The 20,602-nt window shown below is 19.6% G+C and overlaps 1 protein-coding gene across 1 annotated transcript in view; it reads right to left on the reverse strand.

Annotated features, from left to right (window-relative positions):
• Positions 1 to 20,602, reverse strand: part of LOC102672316 (lachesin-like) — a 64,833-nt gene that overhangs the window by 7,680 nt on the left and 36,551 nt on the right. The window contains exons 4-6 of the mRNA XM_031513790.1: positions 12,281 to 12,404; positions 6,134 to 6,271; positions 5,902 to 6,021 (exon numbers count right to left, since the gene is read on the reverse strand). Coding sequence (XP_031369650.1) covers positions 5,902 to 6,021; positions 6,134 to 6,271; positions 12,281 to 12,404 — 382 coding nt within the window. The remainder of the gene's footprint in view (positions 1 to 5,901; positions 6,022 to 6,133; positions 6,272 to 12,280; positions 12,405 to 20,602) is intronic.

Here is a 20,602-nt window from a genome sequence, read left to right on the forward strand (position 1 = left end):
ATATTTAATTTAAAATATAGAATATAATTTTATTTAAGGTTTCGTTTTTGAATAAATCAAATTCAAAGAATTTTCTAATTTTCTAGTTTTCAAGCGAAATTAGCTACTTCTCCGATTAGAATAGAATGAATAAGTTTTCGATAAATAAGCAAAAAATATAGAATAAATTTTTTTCATATAAAAATTAATTTTCGAGAAAATTGAATTTGAAAATTCATCAATTGCATAATTTTTTCATTATATATATTATATATGGCCAGTAATTCATAATATAAATGAAATTAGATAGACAGATTGGCTCAAAATAAAATATAAATAACGAAATCATTTTTGAGTAAATCAAGTTTAAAAATTTTATTAAATTATTTAAGTATAATTGAAATTAGATAATTTCTTATAGCAAGTAAACTATCGATAGAAAATTATTTTACATATGAAAATATATTTTTTCATTTAAAAATTAGTTTTCGAGGAAATCGAATTTTAAAAAAATTCAATGACTGAATTCAATCTCAATTTTCACAAAAATAAAAATTTAAATGATAAAATTTTATTCTATATTTATTTATTTCTACATAGAATAATTTTAATTTTTTTTAATTTTCAAATTTAAAAATTTTTTAATTATAAACTTTATTCAAAAACGAAGTTTCGAATAAAGAAAAGAATTCGAATGAAAAAATTGTATATTTGTGACTTATTTTTTCACGCTTAAATTATCTCTTCCATCTGTACCATCCTAACTCATAATTCGTTAACAAAGTCAAAACAAAAATTTTCTCTCGAATTTTAGAAATCTCAAAAATTTAAATTATACTACCATATTTTTGGAATATTCTGTATGTACGTAAATAAAATAGAGAAAAGGGGGCTACCAGATTTTCCATGTGAGGTGAAAATTACATACGAATTCATTGGGACGAAGTGTTTCATAGAAATTGCACTGAAGCGAAAGTATGTATACAGCTACTAGGCTACAAACTGCACGGAGAATATATTTGTGAACGGCCGAGTGTAATTCCTGCATTCGTCTGTTACTTTTTGCCAACTTCCTGCAAGGAAGTATTAAATCTATTAGAACAGAAGACATATTCTGTTTCTTATTGTGATTCCATATTTGAGAATAAAGGTTGCAAATAAACGATTTAATCATAATTAATATATTTAATTAAAGCGATCTTTTCGCTAAGATGTAAATAATCTCTTGATTTCATTGTTTCTGATGAAAATGAATGAATTTATGATTTTAAATATATATTAATCTCCTCAAGATTGAGATATATTGTTATGAGATATCAAAGGGATGATATTTTTATCGCGATTATATATAATAAAGCGATTGATTGATTAATAAAATAAAATATTATTAATAAAGAGTTCTTTTCAAATTTTAATTTTTGTTTATTTAGAATAATTTTAATTTACAAAAATTAAATGTGTAAATAATATCCATACTTACATCTGTCTAATTTTAAATATAGAAATATATGGATATTGTATATTAGTTTAATTGTAACAAAAATATAATTTTAAATTACAAATATTTGAATGTATAAGTATATTTATATTGAAATAGTAATGAACATATTATGAGTAAATTGTAATATCAAGATTGTATATATTCATATATTGTATTATGTATTATATCAATTGCATTTAAATTATTAAATATTTGGTTATTTTATTATATCTACAATAATAATCACTATTTTATTTTATATATTATTAAAAAATGCATGAATTATAAGATAAACGGATATACATATAAGATGTACCAATTAATAATTTGTTTTTTTTTCTCTAATTAAATATTGATTTTAAAACTTTGATTATCTAAAGCAAATAAAATTTTTCTGATAAACTGTCTTTCGAATAATTGATTAGAAAGAAAATTTGTGAATACAATTAGAAATTAAATAATTTTCAAATATGAATATTTAAAATAATATATACATAATAAAAAAAATATAGTATATGTAAAATAAATTAATTGTTTTTAGATATCTTTCCAATATAACATTTCTCAGAATCTTTTTACAGTTTATTTCAAATACATACATTTGATTACACATATTTTAATATATATTATTTTAATATAAAAAATTAATATATTTAATATAATTAATTATTTATAATTACAATTATTTAATATAATTAATATATTTAATATAAAATTATTAATATATTTTAATAGTTTAAATATATTCTTTCCATATATTTAGATAATTGAAATTTGGATAACTATTTTACTATATTTATTTTTTACAAGATTGAATTCTTTAAAAAGTTTTAAATATAATTACAATTATTTTGCAATATTTCAAGTTTTGATAAAATAGAAATTCCTAATTGAAATCAATCTTTCGATAAAATAAATTTATCAAATTTACTTTAAATTTCAAATTTTAAATAATGTTCAAATATTTTTGTGAGCAACTATATGTATATTTCTATATTTATAGAAGATTTAAAAGTATTGATATATGAATAATATGTCAAAGTAAATTATATCAATTATAATATTCAGAAATGATACTTCTATTCTATTTTCATTTATTTATAAAAATTATTTATTATCAGATCGTTATTTATTATAAGTTATTATTTTTTTATTCATTTATTCATTTATAAAAACTTTAAATATATCAAAAAAATAGATAAAATTTTCATTCATTTTACACGAGATAAAATTTAAATAATGTCATTTATTTATTATATTAAATATTATTATATATATATTTATTATATATCGATATAAATATCATTAAATAATAGTCGTTTGAAATATTCGAATAGTTTTTCTTTTTATTAGATAATGTCTTAGTCTTTTATAACAGAAATAGTAGAAGAACTAGAGAGCTTCCTGCTTAGATCTTGATTTGTACGAAATTAATTTTTCATGATATCGATTTTTAAAGGAAACGGGTAAGATACGATTTGTAATCACATTAATGTTAACGGAGTGATTTTAGGTTCCTATTTTTTGATTGATAGATCTAGCACAGTTTTAAATTGATTAGTATAAGAAAATGTTATAAATAGAATGCATTATTATATTATATAATGCATATTCTTTGCATCTTAAAATGTATCAAAGAATAAAAAAAAAATCGAAAAAAATAATATTAGTTGAATATACTTTTATAACAATTATATTGCTTTTGTACAAAATTTAAACAAAACATTTAAAAAATTCTAAAGAAAATATTTAATAAAAAATTAAATAATATACCGAAAAAACTTCTTTTATACAGTTAAGTTTTACTCTTTCTGTTATAGAAATGAATATGTTTAATATTTTTTTTTTCATTTGTGCATTCAGAAAATAATTTTCAAAGCTTAAAAAATTTTATGATACATAAGCGATTTCTGCATGTTTTAACGAAATTAAAATTATAAATTCTTGTTTCTTTATAGGAGTTTTTCAGAAAAGCATATATTATTATTTTTAAATATGACTTTTTTATTATATATATGTATTAATATATTTGTGCGATATTTTTGGATTTTAAAGACCCAAAAAAATACAAAAGTTGCTAAATAAAAATATTTACGGTTATTTACTAAAGTATGATTAATACAATTTAAATTAATACAATTTAATTCATGTGATGAATTAATAATTATTAGATGAAGGCAAGGACAACGTAATAGAGATAGAGCGATTTCTATTTACATTTTATTTTTATCTAATACAAACTTAAATTGTTTATAATTTAATAAATAAGATTCAATCGATATTTATATAAATTTTATTTTTCGAAAATAATAATAAAGTAATAGTAAAATTTTAAATGAAGAAATTTTATTCTATATTTTACTTAGTTATTCATGAAAAATTAATTTAAACTTCTTCTTGAATATATATTATATTGAGATATCCTATATATGTATAACATACATATAAAAAAATTTAGTTTTAATTATACAAGAAATAAGAAATAAAAATAAAACGAACTTATTTTCGATGTTTATTGCGATTCAATTAAATGAAAAACAAATATTTCATTTATACGGAATTATATATATAATTAATAAGAAAATAATATTTACCTATAATTTTGATAAATAAAATATTCTCAAGTAATATTTACTTATGGAAATATTTCAATTTTTGAATATTTAAACTTATTTCAAATTTTCGTACTCCGCTTTGCAATTATTTAATATACGTAATCATTTGATTTTGATAAGATTATTACATCTCAATTTGTACGTAATTTAAGAAAAAAAAAATAAAATAAAATTTATTCTTAAAAAATAAAGCATGAATTTAAATTATCAAAGCATTTTATGATTCACTATAACCTAATGAAAACGTTTTCTTATATATATATATATATATATATATCAAAACGTGACAAATTTAAAATGTAAAAGTTTCAATATAATAGTATATATAATAACTATTTTTTAACTTAAATATTAAAAATATTGAGATAAGTAAAGTATTCGATTTTATAATTTTTATATTGTATTTTTCAACTTAACCTTATTTTTTTTATCTTAAAAATGTAAATAATGAAGCTTTTTTAAAATATGTCTATATGTATATATAATAAAATGAGAGATTTTAGATAATTTTAGATTAAAATAAAATGGAATATATATAAAGATATCTGATTATAAACAAAATATGTAAATTATGAAAAATTATCCATCATAAAAAAAAAACTCAGACAAGAATTGAATAGTTTCAAAGATGTAATTAGTATTTTTGTAGATTACAGATAAACATTGCATGAAGATGACATATATTTTTTAAATGGAATCATGTAGTTTTAAATACAATCGATATTTTTACAAAAAAATATTAATCTAATTATGTTAAAAAATTAGAATATATTGAATTTGCAAAACTTATTATGTAGAAAACAAAAAACATGATTCTTATTTATAATTGTTTATTATTCCTATTCTTTTTGTTTTGTATATATTAAATTTGATAAAGTTTAAATTATATCTTCTAAATTAATAATTTTTCAAGACATAAATAAATTTTATAGTCGAAATCGATTATTATATTTAAAATCATATGATTTTATTAAAAATTTAAAAGACTGTCTTTCATATGTATTTCTACTTGATTATTGAAAAAATTAATTATGTTATATCCCTTTCAAGTTTTTAACTATTTACTTGATTGAGTTGTTTTTGTTATATAGTTTTCCAATAAATTTTACATTTTTTTTATTTAAGAAATATTTTATATAAAGTAAAATGGAAACATTTCTTGCGAAATATACAATTTATTTTGTTTTAAAATCATTTGATTGAATAGACATATTAATTGTTGACTTGATATATGAACGCATCAGCATGGAAAAAGAAGATAATATTTGTATTATTATTCATAAAAAATTCTGAGTTTTTAGCTTTTATATTTATATTTTATGTGTTTTATATTTTAAATATTAAATGTTCTATTCATTTTTATAACTATTTTATATAGATTAATAGTTTTCATCTTAAAATTTAAAGTTTTATATAGATTAATAATTTTCATGAATAAAGATTTTGTAATTTTAAATGATTTTAAATGAATATTCTTTATTTTATCCTAGTTTACTCATTTTGATGAGATTTAATATTTAATACTTTCAAAAAATTTCATTTTTTTTCCTCATTTTCATTTTTCTAAATATTTTTCTCTTATAATAATAAATAAATATATAATAATAAATAAATATATATAAATAAATAAAGATTCATTTAAGATTCAAAACAAAAAAAAACAAAATGAAAGAAATATTCATAATAAATAACATTTTTGCTTTTCGTCTTTTTTCAACATAAAAAAATTAAATTCCATTTTATCCTATTCTCCATTATAAAATAGTTTCAATCTCTCGTTTCAATGTTACACAAAAGATTACAAATTATCAAAAAAGAAAATCTTACCGTTATCCTTGACCCAATAATTAATCGACTTAGGCGAAGCCTCGACAAAACATTCCAAGACCACATCTGTACTCAGAGGAGCACCTACCAGTTGATTAGGCACATGAATTACCGGCGAGACTGTGAAACAGAATCCCAGATAGAATTTTTATTACAATGTTTTCTTTCGTTTCGTATAGAATGCAATCAGTAAATTATCAATTACTATTACGGTGTAATCATTATTACTCACAATGAACGTTGATAAAAATACGTTTGCTGACCGCTGGTGGCACACCGTTGCTCGCGATACAGAGATAAACTCCCATTTCATTTCTTGAAATCTTTGTCAGTTTCAACTCTTCGCCTTGATATTCGCTCACTGCGGACACTAAATAAGATAATTACTCGTTAAGATTTTATTAATTTAATTAAATAGCTTAGATTTTTCAAAATTTTATTTTTATGTTTATTTTTATAATTTTTTATTTTTATTTTCATTTTTAATATAATGACATAAAATATTTATATATAATATATGTTCATATATTTTTATTATTATACATATCTATGAATAAAAAAAGAATTGTTATATATATAAAGGCAAACTTTTATTGAAAGTTTTAGATATTTGATATCAGAACTGGATATTTTTTATCTGAAATAGAAATAAAATATAAAAAGAAAAAATGATTAATTTAAATAAAATAAAAAATAAATTCATTAAAAATAAATATGTTTGAAAATAAATTTATGAAATTTTATTTGAGAAATAAATTATTTTCAATTGATTTATTTATCAATCATTTTTGATTATAAAAAATAATAAAGAATAGAAAATAATTAATAATTAAAATTAATTAATTAGAAAATAATTAATATTAAAATTCTCTATACATAAATTAAAAAATACATATATTATATTTCAGATCAACAATATCATGTAAATGAAAAAATATAAGAAAAAATATGAATATTATTTTAGAGAATATTATTTTAAATCCATGTACAAGAGAATTATTCTACTACAAAAAAACATTTTTATATTTTTATAATGAAATCAAATAATAAATATTAAAATAATTTAATATTCCAAATAAATTATTATAAAATAATTATATGTACTTATAATTATAAAATGAAGTAATACAAATAAAAAATAAAATAGAAATTTTGATGAATAATATTTTAAAAATTATAAAGAATTTTTAAAGAACATTTATAAAGAAATTTAATAATAATAAAATATGAATTTTAGTTGCATGCAATTCAAAATAAATATCTTAAAATTATCTAAAACGAAAAAATATTTCGTATAGATACGAAATCATATTTTCTATTCAAGAATTTTCGAATATACTACTATTTATATATATTTAGAAAGATCTATTTCAAACAAATATTATATTTAAACATTTTTCAATTATTCATCTCATAATCGTAACACTAAAATTCATTTATACTGACCAAGAAAAAACTAGTCGAGAGTAAACGTTTTAATGCAATTTGTTACATCTGTTCTTTCTCTCTGCCAGAATATTGCACAGAGACACAAGCTATCCTTTCTCTTGCTATTCTTAATGTGCCTTGTTTTAAACTTGCGAAAACATCGATTCTCTAAGAATTTCGAGATATAAGAGTAGCTTCATAAATTCGTAAATCTCTAATTTAATTACGTAATAACGCAAAATAATATGATCGTTCGCTCGAATAGCAAATGTATATCATATATTTCTCAACTGATCAACAATCACAGCTGTCTAAATGTTAATGACATTAAAATTTATCATTGTTACGTAGAAATTTTCGTTATTAAAATTTACGAAGGTGCTCGAGGCTGTCATTTCTCTTCAAGATGTTATCCGTAAGAATTAATTAAGGAAACTGTATTATTATATTACTTTATCGTTTGAGATGCTGTCATTATGATATAATATAATATTATTGTAATGTAATTTGTTCGTTAGAATAAACGTCTTTTTGTATAAATAAAATTTAATAACTATTTTATAATATTTTAAATGTTACATTACAATATTAAAAACAATAATAGAAATTTACGAAAAATTTTTTTGTATAATATTTACATGAAATTATGTGAAAAATCCTTGAATTGAATCATAAGAAAATGATGGTATTTGATAATAAAAGATATTAATAAGGAATGACAATAAGAAAATATTATTATTCTCTGATTTAGATGATTTTTTAATATCAAAATCATCATATTGAATAGTGTTGTGAAAATTTTAATTAGTAGTTATTGTTTATTAAAAAGTTATTAAGCTAATCTAATTCAATCCAAATAAAACAAATCCAGAAATTAAATTTTTGTTTGATATGAATCAATTTATCTTTTATTAATTTTAATTTTAATTTAATTTTAATTAATTAATTTTAATTTTAATTTTAATTCTAAATTTAATTTTATCCCAAATTAAAATTAAAAAAATTTATTTAACTATTAGATTTAATGATTCGCATTAGATTTGGATTAGTTTTATTAATCTATGTCCATCAATTGTCTAGTAACACATTTGATTAAAATTAATCTAAACTATTTCGAAGAAACATTTTCGTTAATAATTTTTTAATGAATGATTGCTGAATAACAAAAGTCTTCACAATACTATTCAGAATGATTACAACATATAACAATTATTAAAAATAAATATCTTTTTATAAGTAAGAAAATATTTGAAAATCTTGCAGTAGAAGTAAATTTTTAGCAGTTTTAAATTATTATATTTAATATTCGTAAAAAAATACTTTATATATATTGTTTGCGGATCAAATGAAAAATAAACCATTTATTACTGATTTTGGATTTTATTGTTTTTTTTAATATGAATTTAAAATGATTTTATTTATTAAATTATTTATAATATGAAATAATATATGAAAAAATATCAATATACATATTCTTTTTATTTTTAATAAAAAAACAATAAATTAATAAATTGTGTATTTTATTGTGTTATTTTATTATTAATACAAAATAATAATTTTTTCGATATGTTTGTGTACCCAGAACAGTATCAAATTTTAAAGATTCGAAATAAAGATTTATCGATTTAACGATCAATACTTATTGTGTAAAAAGAAAAATATTTTTTTAATCACATTTCCTTTTTTAATTTCAACCCAGAATAATAATTTTATAAGAAATATTTTTCAATTTTTCCAAAATTAATGAAAATGGAGCTACTCTTCTCTTGCCTCAATTATATTTTAACTTGTTTATTTTGAATTCCTCGTAATTTTATTACACTGTGGAAGGATTAATTTTACGTAAGGAAAACTGCAGTTGAAAAGCAAACTTCCGTAAATCCGTCGAACAGCTTGTTAGCTGTTCCAACGGAAATCGCTAATTAATGAGCTTGTAAATCATAAATCATCGAATTCCGTTTAAATTCCCGACAAGGCTAGATTAACATGGTATAACGTCAGTAATTACAAAAATATAACTCGCGACTTGCCAAGAAACCCACCATCTCTTCAATAAATTAAAAATTAAAAATGAATAGTCAGAGTTATGGATGAAAATTCAGAATGATTTGAAGGAAACTCAAACCTTCAAAATATTACTAATATATGGAGAACATTCAATTTATCATGATCCAAAATGGGAAATAGAAGAAAGATCATAATGTAATATTTAGAATTTGGAATAAGTAACGTTAAACATATAGCATAAGAAAATAAAATATTTTATTTTAAAAATATCTGTTAAAATAAAATACATTAATCTTATTTAAAATATTGGCTTATCTTAAAAACAATGCGGCTTTTCTTTATTCATTCCTTAATCTAAAACCTAAGAGCTTGTATCGAAAAAAATTAAAGATGTAAACAAATTATAATAATAATGGTAAATAATATTTATTTACGAAGAAAAACCATTCGATTATTTTCAAATACTATTTAAAGAGTATTGTATCAAATATAACACATACTTTCATTTTCAAAATTATATTCGTATATTAAAATAAATGGTTCTGTTTTGATTCATACAAAATCAAAGACAAGTCTTACTGGATGATAGAGTTTCAGATTCTGTTCAGGCTCACAACTTTTCTTCTGCAATATCCAATAATTATCGCCATTGTAAGCCAACAATAAGCTATCCCCTTTGCACGCAGTCAGGGCCACTGCACTTAGCACGTGTTGCAACGGGTATGTCCGCATACATCGTCGACAGTGCGCTGTAATTCGCCTGCTATTAGTAACACCATGCTGAAGTGAATACTAAATACGTCGTTTAGGACGAAATATCTACGTAGAAATAATGGAGGAGTAACTATGTTTCTATCCATCAAATATTATGCGATTTTACGATTCGCTATCTGTCGATCATTTTCACCAGGCTTCAACGTTTATATCTAACGATTGCGTTTTGTATTCAACGGGGTTATTACGCGATATTTCGAGTGCGTAATAGAGTTGTATGAATGGCCGGTGATATTGTTAAAGAGCTGCACTATTTCGAGAATGTATTTCTTTTCCTTTTCCTCTTTTTCCTTTTTTTCCCTCTTCCAGCAGAGGAACGCTTAATTTTGGCACAAGCAAAATGAATTGTCGAGAGTAAAAAATAAAAATCAAAATATTGTATAATTTTACAATTATTGTTAGAAAGAGATTCAATGTAAATTATTATATTATTTTTTAAGAAATTAGAAATATTTGTTAGTTTCTTTTTAAAAATTTATTATTAAATTATAGTAATAAAAAAATAATAATAAAAATAATAATAATAAATGATGAATAATATAAATTTATTATTTGAACAATTTATTATTTTTCATTTTGATATTTACTTGATATTTTTAAATATTTTTTCGACAAAAGTTACTTTTAATAAATATTGAATGAAAAAATGTGATTAAAACTTAACTAGTTTGAAACTAGATGTGTGAAAATTTTTTATTCATCAAAAATATAATCACCATAGTTTTTTACAACTTTCTTCCAATATTCTGAGAATATTTTGATGCCTCGATTATGAAATGATTTAAATTTTGCTTTGAAAAAAAAAAAAAGAAAATGTGAATTCTATTGTCTTTGCAAAAATGACAATTTTTTTCTTATTCATTTTTTTCTCATTCTGTAACTTATATTTCTGTAACTTATATTATATTTTAAAAAATATGGTTCATATGTTAATATCAAATATGTATTCATAAAAATGAAATAATTTGATATATAGAATATATATCAAATATCAAATTATCAAATAATTTGATAAATAAAAATATCTATAATTTTTGTAAAACATTTTATAATTTTGATATAATTTTTAATGAAGAATTTTCTGATATTTTTCACATAATATTTTAATTTTATTTTTATTTTTTCTATAGAATTTAACGAAAAAGTAAGACATTTTTTTATATAATGTATTTAATTCAATTACAAAAAAATATAGAAATGAAATTCTTAACGATACAATAATTAAATCAGTTGCATTATAAGCAAATATTTTTTTCTTATTTGTGCATGTAACTCTAAAAGCGATTTTTCATGAATTAATAATAATATTAATAATAATGTGAATAAGTCATTAAAATTAAAAAATGTAAATGTAAATTCTATAAATAATATCTAATATATTATTTATAAAAACATACAAGACAAATATATTTATGAACATAATTAATGTAAATAGTTACTTTTTTAAAATAGTAAATGTGACAGTAAATATTTTAATAGTATTCAGTTTGCTAATAATAATTGAGATGAAAATAATAATTCGAATCGAATAACTGTTATAAATAACAGTAACATCTTCTTAAATATTTTCGTTAATTAATGAATTTATAAATAGTAAATAGAAAGATTTGAAAAATATTTTCTGTCAATAAATATAGCAAATAATAACAAATAAAACTAACATATGCTTTTCATCAATAATAAAAAATTTGAATAAAAAATTTATGCAACAATATCGCAATCTTATATTATTTTCTTAATCTTCTTTATTATTAACTTCTACTTTATAATATGTAAAATTACATATGTATATATTATGTAATATGTATATATTATATAATTTAATTCTAATAAAAATAATTTTTTTATAAGGCAAGATATTTAAATTGAAATGCACAATAAATATTTTTCAAAAATCATTCGCATTTTATCGTAAATATGTTCCATAAAAATTCGGGGCTTCTATCGGATTCCTTATGGCGTGTTCCACAAAGTGTTACTTAACAATTTCTCGAAAAGTTACGTTTCCCGCAGGCGGTTCGTTTCGAAAACGAATCTCTACGTTCGTGGTGAAATAAGGGAATTAAAATACTGAACTGAATCCTGTGGTTGGTTCCGAGGAAAACATAATTGTATTTTCCATATTATATCGGCGAAATGGTAGAAGAGCGTCATCTATATTAAATCTTACCATGAGACTTCTGGTTCAAGGAGCTTCCTGCAAATGGCTTCCGAATTACAATGTTCTTCCCGTCTTCTCTTTTCCATGATAAGCGGGGTGGGGGCACGCCTCTTGCACGGCACGTTAACTTCACCTGTACGTGTTATGAAACTAGAATTATAAAGAGAATCGACTTCGTTATTGCCGCCTGCAGTATGGGGCCGGGTCACGTATAAATATATTTCGAAAAATTAAGGCTCATGCACGGTATCTTAACCGAATTTTATTCGTTCAAGATTACATACGGAGTATTGCAAAAATGTGGCAACATTCGTTAATTGGAAATTTCTGAGGTAATTTCAAGCAACATTTTCTTTGCAAAAACTTTCATTGTGGTTTTGTTAACGAGTTATTAACAAAAACACTAGCCAATAGCGTAGCGTTGACTATGTGCCAACCGAGCATAAACAAATCCAAATAAAATAATTATATCGAAGAAAGTACATTAAATATTTTTTTATCATTAAAAAATTATATCGAATTGTATCACGAAGAATGAATAAATCATAATATTCAACATACTTTCTTGGATATATGTTGCTTGAATTTGTTCAATACATAGCCAATGCTCGATTAAACTATGCGCTTCGTGATTAATCAATATTTTTTGCTAATAATTCGTTAACAAAGCCGAAAATCTTTACAAAGGAAAATATTGTTTGAAATTATTTCAGAAATCTCTATTCCTACATTTTTGTGACTATGTATATTTCAATGAAATAATTCGAAATTGATCAAAGAAGAATAAATAAGTCACAGAAAAGGATGAACGAGGAATTGAAGAAATAAAGTTAAAATTTTTATACAAAGTTTTAAATTTAAATAAGACAAATGTATTTAAGAAAGGATCTAAAATTATAAAAAAAATGGTTAATGTAAAGAAATATGTGATGTTAACATCCAACAAATAAATAGTATAAAAAAAAGAACGGGAATAAAGAATGGTGGAATATTTCTTAAGGGATTGAAACTATAAGAAAAATGTTTTTATGAAAATTAATTGCTATAAAGAGATTATTAGAGCTATTCTTGAATTTTTTATATCATAAAAAATTTGACTTTTGTATATTTTATGAATTGATAGAATGATGATTTTTTTCTACAAAAATTGGATACAGCTCGAATTTTGAATTTGAACATATTTATTATATGATTTATATTTATTATTATCATAATATACAATTGATATAATCGAATTAAATTTTAATATCAACATTATTAATAAAATTGTTTTTAAATAATTAATAAAAATTTTTTTTAAAATAAAAAAAGATTTAACTTATTTATCAACTAATTGAATAAGAAATTATGAAGTATTCTTAGCTTTTCTATGAATAGACATTTAGAAATTATATAAAAGTCATTAATGTTTTTTGTCTTTAATAAAATCATATACAATCAAATCTCAATTAAATAAATTTCGAATAGAAAAATATAAATTTTCAAGTTACGAAAATTTCTATTTAAATTTCGAAATTTTTTAAAATTATTCATTTGATTTATTTGTTTATAGATATAGATATATATTTTAAAACTTTTTGAGTTAAAAAACAAAAACAATATTTTATATTTTTTCTCTGTTATTTGACTTTTCTTTATTATATTTCTTTTTTTTTTTAGAGAAATAAAATCAATTATTTTTATTAAAATTTTAATTATGAATATATTCACAATACAATATTTTCATTCTTATTTATTTAATGTGAGTGAATATTATTATCAATTTTGAAAAATTTATTTTATTGCTAAAATGATTATTATTTATTTTTTAAAAAAATTAATTGGTTAGCATGACTGCAATAAATCAATTTGGTTTCTTACTTATTTAATTATTACTTTAATTATTACTTATTTAATAATTTTTATATTATTCATATATATGATATAGTATGGAAAGATCAAATTTAAATATTTAAGTTTTAAAATAATAAATAATAATAATAATAATAAATCAAAATAATTAAATTATACTGTAACAATCATAAATAATTTTTATATATACATATAAATATATATTTGTTCATATTCAGTTAAAATTCAATAGCTAAATACAAGTTTCTAGTAAAAAATAAAACAGCAATAATTAAAAAAATATTTTTATCTAATTAAGCTTATTTAAATTTAAATGATTTTGAAATTTCCGTGACGAACTATTATGGAATTAAATTAAAATTTAAAAGTTTTATGCGATACATTTTAATTATTATTGAAGGATTTTCTGTTTAATAGTTAATGAAAATATTTATTTTCTGATCTAATAATTATTTTATAATTATATATTTTATATTTTATAGATATTTTGAAATTATTAAAATTTTTAACTATAAAATTACGAACATATTATTTAACATAAATTATGCTAAAGAAAATCATAAGTAGCTTAAATTCGTAATATTCTTTGCTTTGCTGACAACAAAGATTTCGTGAAAGGAAATATAGCAGAATAAATTTTTATTATATTTTAGTTTTAATAAATTTTTATTATATTTTAGAAATAGAATAAGCTTTTAAATTTTGAAAGCTTATTTTTGAAAAAAATAATATTAATTTTGGAGTATACTTTTGCAATTATTAATAATAATTTGAAAATTGATTGATAAAAGAGATTCAAGAGATAAAAAAATTATATTGAAAATTTTGCGAAATCATATAACATATCATATAATATATTATAAAATTTTGAATGAAATTCAATGTTAATATTAAAATTGTATAAAATTTGAAATATTATATGTGATATTAATTTTTTGATTTTGCATTCAATATCTTTTTATGCAAACTGACATTAAAAAAAAAATTATACAAATAATAAAAGAAATATTCTAAAGTTCTAATTTAAAAAAAAGAAATATAATTATATTTTATGCTTGAATAAAATCATATCACATAATGATTTTGATAAGAATGAAATTGATATGCAATATAAACTATTTCACATTAATATTCTATTATTTAATCGAATATATAATAATTCATGAAAATATTTGAATATTTAATTTATTCATATATTCTTTATGAATACAATATATGTATTATATCAACAAAATTTGAAATAAATTTGAATAAAATTTCATATATAAATGTATTAAAAATAAACTCAAATATTCTGCGAAATGCTTTAATAAATATTTTATAACTCTTTATGCATTTATTTGTTTGAATTTGTTTTATATTTTCATCTATATAATTTAAATAATATTTATTATTATGTTCTATATATGCACAAGCTTTTATTCAAATCAAAATATTTGAATTAGATAATTTTTATATAAAATAATGTTTATATAAAACATTTTCGTGAGCCAGTATACAATATGAATAGAGAATTATTATTCTAAAATTTAAGAATAAAAATTAGATACAATAATAAGATAATATATGCATAAAGATAATATATGCAATAGACTAAATATGACAAATATATTATTAAAAGAATTATTAGATTGTAGACGAAAATTACTCCTAAATTCAACAATTATTAAATTTTTGTTAATTATTTTTCGAAAACAACTTTTTGCATTTAATTTTAGTTATATTTCAATTATTGATTATTTCTACATCCATATGTATATCTATATATCATCTTCGAAAATTTCACGAATCAATTTATATTACATTTAACGAATATATCGGAATATTTCCATACAATCGTGTTCGATACATGAACGAACGAAATTCGTATTGTTAAAGTGTGAGAAAACTTAAAGGAAGAAAGAATTCTAGAGACACGTAAACATTATTATCTGAGTACTTCTTTTATCACCAGTGTATGATGAGTGACAAATGTTATATTATATATTATTTTACATGTATGAATTTATTCCTCCTATATATACGTATTTTTGAATCATATGAAGTGATGGAAGATGTTTGAAAATGCAACGGAACATCGAATATAAGTGAATAAATCGAGTTGTTAATATCAGAAATGAACATTATAAAAATAAATTATTATTGAATAAAATTTTGTTTTTACTTTTAAATAAAATTGAATGATATTATTATACAATATAAAGTATCTGTAAAACAGGCCACAATATTTCGGTTTGTTATTAGCTTGTTAGAAGATATAAGTATTAAGTGTAAGTGTAAGTATTAATCAGATCAAAGTATTAAGTATTAAGAGATATATAATTTGACAATTGTGAACAGTTTTTTGAGAAATGAATATGATCATATAAAGGTCAACTTATTTTTTAAATATGTTTTTTTATATATTATCTAGAGTGACAATGATTTAAGATCAATGATTAAGATCCAAGATCAAGATTACTGAATAAAATACTTTATACTTTATACTTTATTTATGAGTATTATTTCAGATTATGAGTATTATTTCAGATTCTTGAAAATTATTTATAACGTATTGATCTATTGTAAATGCCTTATTATGTGTATATTTTTTTATTTTATTTCTTTATATTATATATTATATTATATATTCTTTGTCTTAAATAATATTATTTAAATAATTATTTATTTATTTGAAAAATAAATTATTTTAATATTTATTATTTTATTTGAAACTTATATATTTACTACAAATTTATATTTACTTAATTTCATTAAGAAAATATACAAGATATTTTGTTACAATTTTTATTGCCCAAGGCATCTTTTCTTTTTTATTAGACTTTTGAACTTTGCACATTTTGATCTGAAATGAAACTTGTATTTATTATTATTATACCAGATTTCTGGATTTCTTATTTCTCGGCAAATAAGAAATCAGATTATATCTCTTGAGAATTCTTGAGAAGAAATTAAAATATTACAAAATTTGTAATTTTGAATAATATTTCTTTCTTGAATAATACTTTTTATGAAAATTTTAATACATTTTGTTAAAATGAAAAGATCAGACATTAAATATAAACAATAAATTTATTTATTTAATAAAAAATATTTAAAATATTTTTCTTATTTTAAAATAACTTTTTAAAAATGATGCATTAATCAATATATTTCTTTTTTTTATAATAAAATTTGTAACTGTAAAAAAATTTTGATTTGATCATTATATATCATTATTCTCATTATAAAATAATGAGAATAAATAAAAAATTTATTATAATATTAATAGATTTATTATAACTTTTTTAGATTCTTAAATTAAGATTATTAAATTAATTTTTGAAATTCAAGAAATATTTTACAATAGAATATTGATTATTTGAATTAATTGAGATATTAATTCATTTGAACATAAGTAGTTTTATAATCAGTTAGAAAGAATCTTTGTTAATATATTGCGAAATAACTAAAAATTAAATAATTTTCAATTATTTTTCATAGATATGTAAAAGAATATGTAAAAATATGTATTATAAAAAATAAAATAAATTAATCATTATTAAATATATCAATTCAAATATATATTATCAAATATATATCATGTATTTGTACCATTCGAATAACCAAATATTAAATAATTTATTTATTGAAACTATAAAGTAATTATAAAATTTTTCCAAAATTTCTTGAGAAGAAATATTACTTCTTAAATATATAATTATTTTACGTAAAATATAAGCTTTATCATTTACTGTTTTTTATTTTATATTACTATTATTCTAAAATATTTTTAAATTATTTGAAAATTTATTTTTCAAATAACATTTTTAAATTAACTTGCAAATGTATTTATTTCAAACAAATTTATTTTTTATTTTAAAATAATTATATATTCTTTTTATTTGAAATAAAAAATACTCAATCCTGATATTTTATCTCAACTATAGATATATTTCATTTGCAGTTGAGAGAAATAATGGGAAAGAAATTATTTTTTAATTGTATAAATTTTTAATTTTCAAAACTGAATTTAAATTTCGTTTCAAATTTTATTACGTTATAAACGTTTCATGAATTTTTAATTAAAGTTAAGTTTAAATTCTCTTTTCAATGGTAATTGTATTTAGGGGGAATGATATTTAATGTTATATAAATATGAAGTGAAAAATTCGATGAATTTTCACTTCGTAAAAAATTCATTAACCTGATAATATTACCTAATTTAAGAGAAAAACAAAAAATATAAAATGATGGAAACTGCTTATTCCGTCAAAATAAAACGAAAGACAAAATTCGAATAATCGAGGTTACTCTCGCAATTTAATTTCTCCGGGACAAGATAAAGCTTCTTCTATTGGCTTAAAGAATATCGGATCTCAGTTGATCAAATCGTAATCAATTTATCATTAGTCAATGTTCCATTCGATTTATATTTCATTCAAAAATAAAAATTGATTTTCAAGTGCACGCTTGAATTCGATTAATTTGAACTACGTTTTACAATATCTGAAAATGAAATCGGCTTAAAATTTCGTTCATTTCCACGATGAGATTCTTCATCGGCTCACGCTCTTTCGACATCTCGTTTCGATAGTTTTTGTGGAATTTTTTTATTTCCTTTATCTTTTATCTTTTAGAAGCCATATTTTTTCCACAGAGTAGAAAAAAAAAACATAATCAATTTTCAATTTGCATACGCGAATGTGTTAGTGAACAGCCTAGATCAGTTCTGATATTTAATTTCATATCTCGTATTTAAGAATTGTTGAAAAATCTTACTATTGAAAAAGTAAGAAAAAATAGAAATGGTGATGGAACTTAAATGGTGGAAAATAATGGGTATTTTATTTGTATTGTCAGGATAAAAAAAAAGACTATCATTACAATAATAGAATTCCATTTATATGAATCTTTCAGGAAAGAATGCTCATATGAACATCTTATGCTCATATAATAATTTAGCTAATTTCTTCATTAGATAATTTTTTATCTTATTAATAGGAGTTTACATTTATATAAGAACTTTACGAAACATTTTCTCTAAAATTAATATAATAATATATTAAATATAAATTTGAAAACAATTTTACAAACATAATAACTTGATAGTTATTGATTTAATTTTTTATCATATTGTATCATAAATTTATTTTGTATCATAAATTTAATATACATATCTAATTATATTATAAAGACGTTTATATAATTGGAATAATGGTTGACGATAATAGGAGCTCAGCTAGAATTTGGATAATTTGATATTATGTAAGATTTTGTTCATATAAATGAAATTCACATAAATGAAATATCCATGTAATGAAGATAAGACAAAATCTATTCTTAAATCTATTCTAAACATAATTTATATTGACTTTTCAATCATCATATAACTTAAACTACGATTCATGCATTTTAATTCATAGTGTAAATTTAATTTCGCATTAATTAGTAATTATAATGAATTATATTAATTTCATAAACACGGAATTACATTAATTTCATACATATTTTTATTATCATAAGTATAACATCATTAATATCAGTAAAATATAAAAAAAATTGATGATCTTTTTATTTCGTGCAAAATTATTATTTTTTATTTTCATTAAAGAATTGTGCAATTAAACATTTGTCTTTATTGATTTCAATTCAAAAAAGAAAGATCGTATAATAAAAAATTATCTATGTACATTAGATAATTAAAATTAAAAATTTAATAATAATAAATTCAACATGATTGATTATTTTTGGAATACTACTATATTTTGTATGTTGTTTATACATTGTTTAAACATTGTATGTATATATAACTATTTTTATATGCAATTTTATATACAATAATTGAAGTTATTAATTGTATTAAAATTTTAATATTTATATTATTTATTTATTTTTTTTTTTGACAAGAAAGAAATTATTTTCTTTTCTTTTTTATATTTACATTATTAAGCTGATTTGTTATGAATTTGATATTTATACTATAAAAATATATTTCAGAAACATTTATTTTTAATTAATTATGTTTTTAATTTATAAATAAAATTTTAATTATTATTATTATATTATATATAACAATTATTATATTATTATATTATATTGTTTTTATTTAATTAATAATTGTTTAATTAATTTTGTTATTTTAAAGATATTCTTCGTTTGATCAAAAACTTTTTATATATACTTTTTATACTTTATATACTTTTAAATATAGTATATATTGTGCACTGACATTTATATTAGTAATCTTTTAAACAGTAAAATCAATAGCAAATTTTCACATATTCAAATTCATAGAAATTATTTAATTTAAAGTTGGTATTAGTTAAGTATAAAATATTCTTTTTAAACCAAATTTGTATCGATAAGATGATACAAGTCACGACTTTATGAATTTAAAAAGAAATACGAATTCGTGAGAAAAGAATGCAAATTGCGTTCCAGATTTCCAGATCGTTTCTTGGAAAATGTATTTATCAATTTTAAATTAAGGACACAGGT

This window comes from Apis dorsata, unplaced genomic scaffold (genome assembly GCF_000469605.1).
Source record: "Apis dorsata unplaced genomic scaffold, Apis dorsata 1.3 scaffold_740, whole genome shotgun sequence".
In the NCBI taxonomy this organism is placed as follows: Eukaryota; Metazoa; Arthropoda; class Insecta; order Hymenoptera; family Apidae; genus Apis; species Apis dorsata.